The sequence below is a fragment of the Astatotilapia calliptera genome, chromosome 15 (genome assembly GCF_964374335.1).
Source record: "Astatotilapia calliptera chromosome 15, fAstCal68.1, whole genome shotgun sequence".
In the NCBI taxonomy this organism is placed as follows: Eukaryota; Metazoa; Chordata; class Actinopteri; order Cichliformes; family Cichlidae; genus Astatotilapia; species Astatotilapia calliptera.
The window spans coordinates 5,288,516-5,303,637 of NC_137436.1; the positions used below are offsets into that span (position 1 = coordinate 5,288,516).

A 15,122-nucleotide genomic window follows, 5' to 3' on the forward strand; every position below is an offset into this window, starting at 1 on the left:
AAAAACATAATAACAACCACACACAAAAACACACACACAGAAAGAGGCTAAACTCACAAGAAAAAATACAAAGTCCGTGAACAAAACAACCACAACCTTATTACTGTAAAGCAACAATGGGCAATTGTTTTTGGGCAATGTTGGAAAATGAAAATGGTCTGTGCTGACTCAAATTCATCACACTTACAGTAGACGTCCACCCTAATGGACTTGATGGCAGGAGATCCAAGGCCGTTCTCAGCCTTGCAGTAGTAGCGGCCTCCCTGGGTCCTCTGGATCTTTGCGATGTGCAACGTTTCGTTGAAGACGCTGGAGTCCTGGAAACGATCTGACACACTACCAGCTGTCTTTGTCCACCGTATCTACAAAGAAGAAACAGTGAAAATTACTACGCGTTTCAACGACTTGACAGAAGAGACACAGAACAGACTCAGTTAAGAAGCTAATATACAGTGTAAGTATAGAATAAATACCACAGCCAACATAAACAAAAAAGGGCAGGTAAAACAGACTTGGTAAAAACTCTGAAGCTGTTGCAATCTCAAGAAAACGTTCATTTAAAGAAAAATTTTATTCTGATTGGAACAAAATTACTGTTTTTATTCCGTTTTCTTTTGATCACAATAAAGCTTTTGATCACAATAGAGGAACTCAACACTTCCTCAATTTTTTCCCTGTGAAGCGGCTACTGGAAAATAGAGCTACAATAAGGCTTTTGATGTGAAACATTCACAGTGGCATTTCATTGCCAAAAGATTAACAGCAAAAGGAAAAAGAAACCATAAACTGGATGGGAAAGAAAAATCTGTTGAAATGATTCACTAAATCTGTTAAAGAATGCAGTGAATCGTTTTAGGAAGATGGCAAACATCAACAACTATGATCAGGTTAAAGACTTCATAGCCTTGTTGTTGTGAGACTGCAAGAAAAAAACTGTAAACTGCAACAAGTGACTGTAGTCTGCATCATTTACAATGTAACATACTTGTGCACAAATCAAACAAATAATACTGTGTTAAGAAGTGATATTTAGAGGTATCCATAAACAATTTTTGTCACTAATCCACAGAGCCCACCTATACATGTAGCTTTTTCCCCAGTGCATATGTTTAGTGCTAAACTAAGCATAATCCCTCCACTGTCCGAATCCATGTTTTATGAATAGATAGATGAATAGAATAGATTTTAAGCGCCTTGAGGCGACCTTTGTTGTGATTTGGTGCCATATAAATAAAATTGAATTGAATATCTGAGCAATATTGATCTTCAAATCTAATCAATGTGGTCTGTGCAGTAGACATAATATATAATATTTAAAAACAAATTACCAAACAACATCTATAAAAATAAGTAAAATAGAAAATAGAAATGAAGGTCTGTCTGTATCTGCTGCCCTTGCTCTCCCTGCAGATGATGTAAATCAAATTCTCCGGACAGCTATGATGACCTGCATGTTTGCCACTCTGTTTTTCACATGATCCTGCATTCATTTTATGCGGGAACATTCCTTCTCGAAGCAGCTGAAAGGTTCTTTTGTGAAGCGCACAGTGTTGATTTGGTACCTAAAATCTTCATCTAACTCACTTTCCTCTGTTCCACACAAGACTGACCTCAGCATGGCCTTATCAGCATGAGTACCTTTCACGAACTGATGAGACCCAGTTAGCCCATGGCATTGAGGTGTAATGAAAGGTGAAATAGTGTTACTCTCCAACATGAGGTTGTAATTGACTCTCCATCATCTCCCTCTCCTGTCCTCATTAAAGCATACAGCATGAACAGGTACTGTGACAACTCTGGCCCGGGGGCCACACAACCAGAACCGTGAAGCATAAAGCGCCATTCAATCCCTCATCCTAAGTAAGCTACAGATGGACTGGCTTTGCCTGCAGAGCCTTACATATCTCTGTCTAGGCAGGGGAGGCTATGAATTAGAATCCAATATCTCCACACTGTATGGTGATAGCATCATCTTGGATACTGATAACATCCCATTTTGCAGCGATAGCATCAGATGGAACAGGGATATCATTGCATGCAGGGATAGGGATTGGGTGCTATCACAGAGATTGCTGCAGCGCTGCTCTAGCTGTAGGGTTTTAACCATGACGACTCCATCCCAAGGTTACGACAGTATGAAGTTTGGTCATTTTCCAAACAGATACGAGAAAGGAAAGGGAAGGGTGGGTGGCCCAAAACCTGATAATGTTAACCTATTTCAGAGGTGTTTTTGGACCTTGGGGGTAGAGGATGACATGAAGCAAAAAATTTAAGCTTATCAGTTTCAGATTCTCTGTCTTGCTTGAGGTGTTACTTTTCAGAGAGGTAGAAATAAATTAGATACCTTTAAAATTCATATACAGAGAGTGTGTGTAAGTTACTAATTCTTTTCAACAACCTCTTCCCCCGAAAAGAAAAAAAGATTCTGCTGTCAGACTGTGCTTATATACCATCCCTTTACACAGAGGCCATACTACCATTAAAAATAAAAGCCTCTAAATTAGCACCCGGCATACAAAAGGCTCCACTTGGCCTGTTTAAAATGCATTGAGAGACACTGAGAGAAAGCACTTGATGAAAAAGCCCAAACTCAGCAGCTGATAGATGCAAAAGCCACACCGTCGGAAAATCTGGGGCCCTGTTCTAACAGTTAGGGACATCATGAGTTCAGCACAACAAGCGCTAAAGTTAAATAACTTATGAGCATAAATTAGATGGGAGCAGATTTTCTGAATACTGTGTCACTACAGTGCTCTGGATTCCCTCATGCAAATACAAAGCGAGCTGGCTTACGGCGACCTCAGCAGAATTCAATATTCACCCAGCTTATACCCCCAGTCATTTTCTTTGGCTTTTGTGTAAAGAGCTTTGAGTTTTCAGAAAATGCAGTATCAATAAATGCATTGTTAGAGTGACACTAAGAAGTGGGTATTCAAATAACTCTTTATATTTTCAAAAAAGGGAAATTGCAGCAGACCACATTATTGGTGAGCTTTCAACTCCTTCTGTACCCTCAGGCTATTTTCATTCCGGCACTCTTCTGACTTTTTTACCTCTGCCCACAAGGGGCGTCCTGAAGTATACCCGGTGAGAACAGTTTGACCCTCTTCACTCTCCTCAGTGCAATGCAAATACTCTTGATCTGAGAGGCGCTGGCAGATTTGAGCAATATGATAATTGTTCCTCCCAGCCCACTGAAAGCCTAGCTGGGTTTTTTTTCTGTTCTCTTCAAGGACTATGTCAAACAAAACTCGTAAAGTACCTACAAGTATACAGAAGGGAATGTGCCAAACTACCCGTGGTGTACCAGCTAGTAACAGTATTCTAGCAGAATATTATTCCTGTCTGTGCCTTCTGATTAAAAAAACTGCTTTATTTCACATTTTGTGAAAGCACCATGACAAAGCGAAGTCAAACACAATAATAACGCTTTTTTTGTTTTCCTTAAATCAGACAACCCTAGCAGGAATTACAGTATTTGCTTACATGGAAAGCAGAAGCTTGTATAGATTAATATCCAACTGAATATCCCAGCAGTGTCTGAGACCACACATGCTGAGATGTCACAGCACGAGCTAATTAAAATGCACCCAGTGTCTGTTGTTATGCAGTGATCATATGCTGGAGCACGCATCTTTGGTGAATCTGCCATATTGCCTGCTGTGACGTTTCCCTCTACCGAACTCGAGACTAGTTTCTAATTGCCAGCCATCTTTTCTTTTAGACAGTGACATTGGTCCGCGCTGCACAGTGGTGCAGACAAGTGTGGCTGAGCATGACAATCAAGTGATCAGAAAAAGCAGCAGGGGGTCTACAAATTGAGAGTGCACTTACACAGCAGGTCTATATTAGAAAATACTGGCCTTCATAAAAATTGGATGATCATACTGTATGAAACGCATCGCAGTGACAGTTTTGATGTCAGAACCTGAATCAAAGAGGACAAGCACAAGACAGTGACATACACGAAAATGAAACTACATCTGCTTTTTGTTTGTTGAACTGCATAGTGTATGCTTGACTGGTGCTATTAAATTCACTTTTAAGACTATAGGTGGGTTGGATAGGGTGCAGATTAAGGGAAAGCTATCAGACAGATCCCCTTTTGATACTGCAGTTTGTATGGCAAACAGTGGAAAAATAGAAGGTTACATCATGCTCAAAAAAAGCACCATCTGCTAAAGACACTGGCACTGTAGGCTAACTGTCATGGGAGCATCCAAAACAGATCACATACTCCAAGCGGTCTGTATAAAGCGAAATATCCTAGGGCCTGAGGTCAGCTTATTTGTACTTGCTGACCCGTGGTGCTGTGAGTCGAATCTGGCTGGCCAATAATTGAAACACACACAAAAAAAGGTGTTTGCGATGTGGTTTTGCTGGCTATTGGAGCTTGGTACTCAAACAAAGTACTGTGGACATAATGGATGGAGGCCAGGGCAGAGGAGATGGGGGCAGATGGCTTCATCATCAGGGACTCTTTGATGTCTGTTCATAGCATCAAAGACAATGAATAGATCTGGAGAACAGTGACCATGAAAGTATGAACAGGAAAAGCTGTTTATATTTATGTGGTGGTCTGACAGAGTCAAAAACACCCAAACAGTCAAAGAAAGACAAATAATCTGATTAAGGAAGCAAATAAGACTTATGAAACACTGTTTTTTAAAAAGGAATGAACAAATCTATTTTTCTTTCCAGCTTTGAGTCATCTATCGATGTGCAATTCTCTAAAAAAATAATTTGTAAAATGTAAGAAAATATTTAAAAAATGTGTACAGTTTCATAGAAACCCAGAGGACATTTTTTACATTAGATTTACATATAAATATGTTTTACATTCTTCAAAACACTGAACAACTGCACATCTTTGCAATTAAAAGCTTTAGCCAGCTGTTTGTTAATATCGCTTAATAAATGACTTCTTACCAAACTAAAACCAATTAAGTTCTTTTCCTTGAGCAAATGATTAATGGACTGCTGCAATACACAGAGATGTTAGTCCTGTAGCAGAGGAGGCACTGCATCAATGAGGATTTTTTCAAGCCATTTGATATTTGTCATCCTTTTTTATAAATTTGGTAAAGATGCAAAAATATAAATTTCAGGACTTCTAGACTCACCAGATTTCATGATTCTTATCTTTTTAAATTTTCTATAAATCATTAACTTGAAGATGTCAAATTGTGTGCACTCTTTGAATTACAGTTTTAGTAAAATATTTAGTTAAACAGCCAATTCAATTTAAATGTATTTATTTAGAGTCAAATAACAACAACAACAACAGATCCTAAAACCCCAACAATCAACAACCTCTTATGTCCCCCTTGGCGACAGTGGGAAGGAAAAACTCCCTTTTAACAAGCAGAAACCTCTGGCAGAACCAGGCTCAGGGAGGGGCAGCCATCTGCTGTGATCGGCTGTGGGTGAGGGAAAGGAAGACACGCTTTGGAGGACAGCCAAGCCACTTGTAGCTAAAGACAGAAAAGTCAGCAACATCACTAAGGGGGCGAATTTTGCTGGCTGACCTTCATGATCACACCCTGAGATGTCTGTGACTGTACTGAGCGAGGGTTTTCCCCTCATAGTCAAGAGGTTTATTAGATGGGGCATTGTTTGGTGCAAAACAGGGCACTGCTTATTTGCAATTTCTGAATCATAAGCTGTTGAATATACCCGAACATAAGACGTTATTATGACCAAAGCATCAGATGTTGCTTATAACCAGTATATTAGGCCGTTTCAAGTAGTATTTGAAACAGTATGAGACAACAGAGCATATTTTAGTGTTGAGAAATGTCTTATTCTTTTCCTCATAGAGCTAAGATCTGAAAATCCTTCTAGCGACATCTGTACTATACATCCCACAGAATTAGATTTAATTGGTCCCTGATCCCTCCAGATACAAATAGTCCCAGCCCAGGGTAACACCTTGAAATGCCTAACCCACAAGTCAGCAATGAAAAAACACATATGGTGTGGAGTTGACTGACAGGAACATATATTTATTTGACAATTAAATGGAAAGGCAGAGAAGTCTTGCTGCTGCTACAAGTGTGTTTGTATGTGTGCCTGTATTGGCTGGATGCATGTATGACTTTATTATTAGAAAGCCCTTGTTTTTCTTTCTGAGGTGGGTGGGCGGATAGGCACAGGGCTGACAAGGAGAACGGCTACAAGGAGGATGCTGCCTGTTTGGACACAATCCAGAGACTCCCACCAGTGAGAAGGCCTATAGGGGTGTCTCTGTAATTTAAGAAGTGTGCATATTGATAGACATGTGAAGAATTAACAGTGGCAAAATAGCCAACCACGGACCCATTTACTCTGCAGTTGGTCCTTTGTGGCGCTATACTTGGCACAGCACCCCTCAGTGTATGCATTAACCCAGCACCAGTCAAAGTCAAAGAAAGAGACTGCAATCTGAACATTAACATTGAAAAAGGCAATTTTGTGATTTGCTATTGCAGAACTAATTGAGGATTTTACTATGCTAGAGATGTGCCATGAGTCTATGTGATATCATCATCCTTGATTCAAGCTGCTATATGGAAGGATTGCTTTGGTCACCCAAAGTTAGCATCGGAGAAACCAACTGGTTTGAAAAATGCAAACTGGAAATGCCGAACATTTGCCTTGAAAGGAAAAGCTGCACCTCTTGAAATGTGTTGGCTGCAGCGGTGAGCCATCAGTTTTACTTTGAAGGAAACTGTTCTCCGTTTCCTGTTTTTGTGTCAGCGTTTTAAGTTTTGCTACCACTTGGTAGCTAGCAAGTTTCTGGTAGCAGCCAAAGCTGCAGTTTGGTGCAACATCCTCTCAGCAATCAATTTTACCTTTTCACTTCTAGCAGCCTCTGACAACTGCTGGAAATATGCATTTGTCAGAGGCCTAAAGACATTGACCCGTTCCTGGGCCTGTGCAACTGAGATCTTGGTATAGATATAGAGGGCATATCTGACTTATCAGTGCTAACTTGCAAGTAAACTGTGCCTACCAATATTTTTTAAATAATGTTATATGAATTCTGAAGTCTGAGAAAAAAACAAAATGTGATTTTTGTCTTTCTTTCAGGCCTACCCTATATAATTTAGTAAAGTAAAACAAGTTATAGAAAAATGTCTTGCTATACTCTATGGTTATGATGTTTTGGTTAATATAAAGTACTGTAGACAGTTGACAAGATTACAGAGTCCAGTCAAGAGATTATAGTAGCCAGGGAAACTAACTGTATTAATGCATAATTTCAATTTATTCACCTGTTATAAGCTACGTATTTTATATATATTAATAATTTACTGTATGTATCATACCTATCATCATGTTTCATAAAAAACAAGATCATTTATATGATATACAGTAAATCATGTAAGAGTTAAACATGGAAATATGTATAGAAAATATCTGCTAGTATCACAGAGAAGTACATACAAAAGACACAGAAAGCAAACTCACACACACATAAAGAACTGTTCGCACTGGTTGTCTGTCTGAACTTGCACACTTGTAAAGTATCAAGACAGGACACAAAAAAGTACAACCTTTGCAAGTACTGATTATTTTCCCCTGCATTGGTCTTGAAAGATAGAGAAACTCAGCTCAATTAAAATGTGGAACTTTGGGGCAAAGAAAGGCTCAGAACACGTTCTAAGGATTAATATTTAATTCTAAAGAAAAGATGGGCTGTTACTGCCGTATTAACTTGCAAGTGTGTTTCCGATGAGGTCACACACCTTTTGGTTTTTCTTGCAACATCACAAAACCAGCCTTAGGTCTACTGCCATTCCAGATAACCACCTCAGCCTCCTAAACCACTCAGAATGAGTGTGCTCTGTCCCCAGTCCCATGCCACTACCAGAGGGGGGACAAAGCTGACACATCCCAAAGTCCAGAGAGACACAGCCGAGACCCACTGTGCCAGGGGATCTGCATGAGTCTCATAATGACTCTGTTTCAAAGGAGATCCTGCCTTTCCTGCCACAGCCCTGCATAGCTTTTGATCTCGCGCTACACTCCCACCCACTCCCTCGCTCTGCTCTGTTTTTCAAAAATTCTAATTAAGAGGAAAGACAGAGATGATGAGTGCAAAGTTGTGACCCCCTCCCGGGGACGGAAAGAGACGAACAGTGTGCCTGAAACAGTCTTATTCAAGGAGCCTCACCTTTTCAGTTGAAACATAAAAAAACCATATGCGTTTTGGTTTTGCCGTCCAGAGTTTCTGGAGATTCTGTATAATTTTTGTTATTGAGCAAATAAGATAAGATAAAAGATGAGCTTTATTAGTCCCACAGGTGGGAAATTTGTTTTGTTGCAGCAAAAGTGCAAATTTATGTAGCAGAAACTAGAAAACACTGGAATGCAATAAAATAGAATAAAATAGAATAATATATACAATAGAATAAAATAGAATACAAATGCTATATACAACTGAGTAAGAAAATACAACTTTGTCAGAAAAAGAATTGCACATATAGCAGCCTTATTGCACATATGTGGGTTTGATCAGCTGCAAAAGTCTTTGTTCAAATCAGAAGCAACATGTAATAAAAAGACAATAAAGGTTAGGGTGACCTACTGGGTTAATAAGAACAAAATGTCATGGTCAAGTAATTCATAGCAAACCTGTTTTATGTATCTATGTGGCTCATAATAGCTCACATTTAGTCTAAAAGAGCAGATGAGACCTTATTTTTGCCATCTGCTTACTTTTTTAAACTTTTAATTGTATGTTTCTAGATTTGAATACTACAAACAATACATAGTGAGCACAAAAAAAACAAACTAATTATAAGCTTATTTTCATCAGAGAAAAAAAGGTGTAAAGTTTTTTAATTAGTTCACATCACAACAGTAAATAAGAATGTGAGGAAGGCTTGCTCTCAGATGTTGAGAACCCATGTGCATTCACATGACCCAGAGTCTTTTAACTGTGGCCTGTTTCTCACTCGTTTGGCAGATGTTTTTGCTGTTTTCTGCAATCTCATTTTACTTGGAAGCTGTAATTATCAGCATACAGGTGCACAAAGCAAACGAAACCATTAATAATTAAAGGATTAAACTTTTAAGCTGATTTAGTGCAGACTTATGTGGTGTGCAGCTTTGATGCTAATACAGATTTAAAAGGGAGCTTTCTGCAGAGAGGAGAGATGGATACAGAGATATGGTACAAATTAACAAACTGCCCCATGATTTGCATGTGCAACTATCTTTTCTTTCCCATGCTGTCGGTTAAGGGCAGATGAAAAGGCGCTGACTTTCCTACCTGCGGTCGAGGATGACCTGTCACCAGACAGGTGAGCTCCAGGGTCTCCCCTTCTCGTATGGTGTAGACTCTCTCGGTGTGCCTCTCCTCTTCAACATTACAGGCGTGCCCCGAGTGTATAATGCGGACCGTAGGAGGTGCTGTTTGGGGGGGGGGGAAGCACAAAGTGTGTTAGCATTCTGGTCGTTTCTGAAGGAATGAGTAGTTTAGTGAAGTAGATGGTGTATTGATTAAAAGGTTGTCTCACTTATAACAAGGCTATTCCAAAGCTTTGTGCACACATTTACACTGCACCAAGCACACAAATAACTAGAGACAGGTAAAAGAATTGCAAAAAGAAGTGACACTACTTTTATAGCATTCCCCTTGGCTTAGCATTTTAAAAGCTGCCTATTAATTATTGGGGACTGGCAGTAGTAGCACTTTGTTTCTCTCTAAGTCACAGGGGTGAGCAACCAAACTTGGCACACAGGTAGGCCCATAAAGGTTCTTATCTATATCAGAAGTTGTGACAACATTGTGTCGCTAAATAACCACTCGGCAACAGGCTTCAATCATGTATTTTGAGCATTTATGCAACTGTAACACTTTATAAAAGCATCATATCATTTTTGTTTCACCAAAACAACATTTCATTTAAGTCCACAAATGTTGAATTATGCATGATGTATTATGATGCCATCCTGCTACTTAGCAACGACCTAGCAACAGTGTAAAATGACCCACTTTAAGCATATAAACAACATCTATCGCCTGTGTTCTCTTTTTTTTGTTATTGCTTTTTTGTTACTTTGCTCAGTGTGATTAGGCTCATCAGTCTGCCAAAAACACATACAGGCCTAACAGTACTATTGCACAAAATTTGTATGATTTTGTTTGGGCCAGTGATTGATTGAGTTACTTGCAGAATTTTCTTAAAAGACCTTCTCTCAGGGAAGAACTATCTTCGTTTTTGATTTTAGGGTCTTTACCTTACAGTATAAAGTGCCTTGAGGCAACTGTTGTTGTGATTGGGTGCTATATAAATGCACCTGAATTGAACTGAAGCTACTTAGAAAGGTTGGGGAGGTATTGTACGTTAGCTGTGGCAGAAGCAGTAACCGAATAAAATACGTCAAATTTCAATCAGACAGGCAGCAGTAATGACCATCTGCAAAATACTGATGGTATGCCACAGAACTAGTAATCTTGGAAAATATCTTTCACTATCTCCCCTATCCTCCGTGCCATCAGATATCAGAATTAATTTAGAACTCAGTGTAATTACATGGAAGAAGGGTTTTATTACAAAAATGATTACTTAAAAAAAAAGAAATAAAAGATATATCAGTGCACTTCTGGAAAACACTTTGACTCAGAAAAGCATAATATTTCACGAAATGTTAATACCAGCTAAAAAAAAAACTGCCATGAGACCATATGGAGAGTGGGTGTCCATATTTAAATTACTGCGTACCTCATTTTGGAACCGAACTCATCATGTAGCACATTCATTTTTCCGCATAACTTCCTAATGCAATCTAATCAGGGATATAAAAATGCCGGAAACTGCAATATGAGCAAATTAAACTACCCACAGCTGTCTGTTCACAGCTGTAATTACCACACTGGTGTTTCTCTCCATCATTTGTTTGACCCTTGTGAGATGGTGAGAGGATTTTTGGTCTCTGCACACACCAACAGACAGTGGTGCATACGCGATGGGGGTTAAACTGAGCAGAGGAAGGAGTCATCTTAGGTAAACCACTTCAAAATATTCACTTCCACTGAGCTGTAAAAAATGCAGTTGCATGTAACCAACCCCTGACAATACTAGCATCTGTTAAGCATTTATTCCTCTCCAACTTACATGATTAGTGAAGAGGTTTGGGATGAGATGATTTAGAGAGCGGATACGGGGTATCATTAGGAGGAGGAGTACAAAATGGTGAAAAAGAAGGGGGAGAAAAACAAATTCATGCTGAAAAATCACGAGGAGTTTCAGACTGTTGCTTGCCTTTCATGTTAGAGGAGCAGCTTCCTGTGTGGGCCTCTCTAGGCAGAGCGTGCCCCAGCAGCAGAGTCAGTTCTACCTCTACCCAGGCTTCAATGCTAATGAGCACATCGCCACTCCTCCCTCAGTCTCAGTGTATCCTTCGCCATGCACTAACCGCTCGTCCCTCCCTGATACTAGCCATGCTGTTTGTTTCATCCGGGTTGTTGGCTTAATGCTCCTTCTCACTTGTCCTGCCTGTCTAAATGCCACATGGTGATGTGCACTGATACAGGTGCTAAATGCGCACGCATGAAGCCTTCCTTCTATTCCTAGCCCTTCATTGTCTTCCCTTCTCAATTTGGACACACTGGTGCTGAATTCCATGGGGGGGGGGGAATAAGGGTCTGAGAAATAGGCTCAGTGTAAGGGAGCTTCACGCAAGGCTGCCACTTGAAAGAAAAAAGGCTTAGAAACAAGACCCCAGGGTACTAGCTAAACAAAGTGCTAATGGCATTTACTCCATTGAACCAGTATCTCTCTAGCATAGGCTACTATCAGTCCTGGAGGAAAGTAGGGAAACACCCATAATTAATGATCTTCAGCTCCTATCACAGTTACTGCAACAGCTGCATACACAATCGCATAAACACACACTCGTTCTTTATGCAGACAACACCAGGCTTACAGCCACAAAAGCAAATAACCGTCTCTTGAGCTTACATAATGAGCATCCTAATGTTCTAACAGTGACACATATCCTTGTACAGCTACGACCTGCTTTTTCAAATCGTTTGGCCCAAAGCGTGAGCTAAAATCACTGTCATTACAACGTAATTTTCAGTTTGCGTTCGTGAAAGCCACTTGATACTTTACAAACAGTAACTATTCATATACTTAGAAAAGATATTTAGGAATGGGCAATGTGACATTAATGCTGTGGGATTTAGGGCCGGGGCTTCACAAAGTAAGACATCAGTGGACTGACAGGTCTGAGATAAAAGATGTGCTGGTTGAAGGGAAACAGGAGACAGACAAAGCTTTGAACACACCACAGCGGGTCAGAAGTGTCAGGTTATATCCCTCTAATTCTTAACTACATCCCATACAAGTTCATTACATGGAAAAAGATGATGTCTTATATACTGCAAATGGTATGTTATAAAGGGCCTGTCTAATCGTTTCTATCTACCTCCTTGCGTGCTTTGAATGGAGAATAACGATTTTTGCCTTACAAGATAGATGCAGCTTTTACACATTTTTTTTAATCTTGTTATTTAACCAAGACTGGTGTGCTGCTAAGGTTGAATTACAGATTGCATCTTATATGTGTAATTATTATGACTGCCTGACATGTTATGTACAGCTGTATAAAGTGTCATATGTGCAACAGTATATTTAATCTGTAAGTAAACATCTTAAATAAAGGCGCCTAAGAAAGCAAAGTCAATTTCAGTAAAAGCTTCAAATTTAGATGCATCACATTATGTTGTATTCAGCAGTAAGTGCATGGAACATGCCAGCAGTAAGAAACTGCAGATCACACATTATTCGGACTAGCGACGGTCCAATTTGCTAATGTTTGCTAAAGCTTAACAAAGATAACTTAATTTAATCTTTCATTTTCATCTAATTTAGTTTTGCTTAGTTAGTTTCCAAACCAACAAGCCCTAATTATCTTTAGTGGGAGAAGAAACACTAAGTTCATAATTCTAAGAAATGGAAAACACAAAATGCTCTGCTGCAACTTGAAGTCCTACAGATGTGATAATAATTAATGGTGCCCGCTGGAGTTTTGCAAGCAACAAAAGTTATCATTAAGACGCATCTTGACACACAATACCATCTGGAAAGCATCTAACTGGCAACGGCTTCATTTTTCGGCATGGCAATGCTGTAACTCACTGCCAGTGCAGTAAAAGCATACCTGGACAGAAAAACACATAATGGAAGACTATCAGTCATGGACTGGCTTCCCCAGAGCCCGGACCTCAGCATCATCTTGACAGAGAATGTAACAAAGAGCTTTGTATTTCCTTCCAAGAGAGTTCAGGCTGTGTACAGTTAGAATTGTACAAAGTAGTTTTTGCCTTTTATACTGTATTTTCATGTATGTTTGCACATTTAAATGAATCTTTGCACCTGTTTCTCATTTTCATAGAAAAATATAAAGCAACGAGGACTTGTTAAAGACTTTTTCACCATATTCTACTCTGTTTGGTTGATGTGAGGATGCTTCTTGGGTCGAGCAGGCAGGAAGCAGGACATTTGGCACCTGCTCGCTCACTGTGAATTTTCCAGACCGTTACACTTTTTACTAGCAAGCTGGCAGGTTAAAGACTGTTTAATCTTCAATCTGAATTGGACATTTACATTCCTGCTTGCAGCTCCACTACGTTGAGAAGAGTTCACAGCTAAAGGGCATGTGTGAGAACAGCTTTAGTGATTAAGCTTATCAGACACAATTTAAAAACAACCAAAAAGATGTTACAGAGTATTTTTAAACCTGAAACTGGACACTTAATCTAAGCATATTAAAATCAGTCATACAGACCTGCACAAAAAAATAAATACAGGGAGTGCAGAATTATTAGGCAAGTTGTATTTTTGAGGAATAATTTTATTATTGAACAACAACCATGTTCTCAATGAACCCAAAAAACTCATTAATATCAAAGCTGAATGTTTTTGGAAGTTGTTTTTAGTTTGTTTTTAGTTTTAGCTATTTTAGGGGGATATCTGTGTGTGCAGGTGACTATTACTGTGCATAATTATTAGGCAACTTAACAAAAAACAAATATATACCCATTTCAATTATTTATTTTTACCAGTGAAACCAATATAACATCTCCACATTCACAAATATACATTTCTGACATTCAAAAACAAAACAAAAACAAATCAGCGACCAATATAGCCACCTTTCTTTGCAAGGACACTCAAAAGCCTGCCATCCATGGATTCTGTCAGTGTTTTGATCTGTTCACCATCAACATTGCGTGCAGCAGCAATCACAGCCTCCCAGACACTGTTCAGAGAGGTGTACTGTTTTCCCTCCTTGTAAATCTCACATTTGATGATGGACCACAGGTTCTCAATGGGGTTCAGATCAGGTGAACAAGGTGGCCATGTCATTAGTTTTTCTTCTTTTATACCCTTTCTTGCCAGCCACGCTGTGGAGTACTTGGACGCGTGTGTGATGGAGCATTGTCCTGCATGGAAATCATGTTTTTCTTGAAGGATGCAGACTTCTTCCTGTACCACTGCTTGAAGAAGGTGTCTTCCAGAAACTGGCAGTAGGACTGGGAGTTGAGCTTGACTCCATCTTCAACCCGAAAAGGCCCCACAAGCTCATCTTTGATGATACCAGCCCAAACCAGTACTCCACCTCCACCTTGCTGGCGTCTGAGTCGGACTGGAGCTCTCTGCCCTTTACCAATCCAGCCACGGGCCCATCCATCTGGCCCATCAAGACTCACTCTCATTTCATCAGTCCATAAAATCTTAGAAAAATCAGTCTTGAGATATTTCTTGGCCCAGTCTTGACGTTTCAGCTTGTGTGTCTTGTTCAGTGGTGGTCGTCTTTCAGCCTTTCTTACCTTGGCCATGTCTCTGAGTATTGCACACTTTGTGCTTTTGGGCACTCCAGTGATGTTGCAGCTCTGAAATATGGCCAAACTGGTGGCAAGTGGCATCTTGGCAGCTGCACGCTTGACTTTTCTCAGTTCATGGGCAGTTATTTTGAATGAAGCGCTTGATTGTTCAATGATCACGCTTCAGAAGCTTTGCAATTTTGAGACTGCTGCATCCCTCTGCAAGATATCTCACTATTTTTGACTTTTCTGAGCCTGTCAAGTCCTTCTTTTGACCCATTTTGCCAAAGGAAAGGAA

General features: G+C 39.7%; 1 protein-coding gene across 1 annotated transcript in view; it reads right to left on the minus strand.

The window, feature by feature from the left end:
• LOC113037404 (MAM domain-containing glycosylphosphatidylinositol anchor protein 2) overlaps positions 1–15,122 on the minus strand; it is a 190,602-nt gene that overhangs the window by 108,661 nt on the left and 66,819 nt on the right. The window contains exons 2-3 of the mRNA XM_026194431.2: positions 9,260–9,399; positions 188–362 (exon numbers count right to left, since the gene is read on the minus strand). Coding sequence (XP_026050216.1) covers positions 188–362; positions 9,260–9,399 — 315 coding nt within the window. The remainder of the gene's footprint in view (positions 1–187; positions 363–9,259; positions 9,400–15,122) is intronic.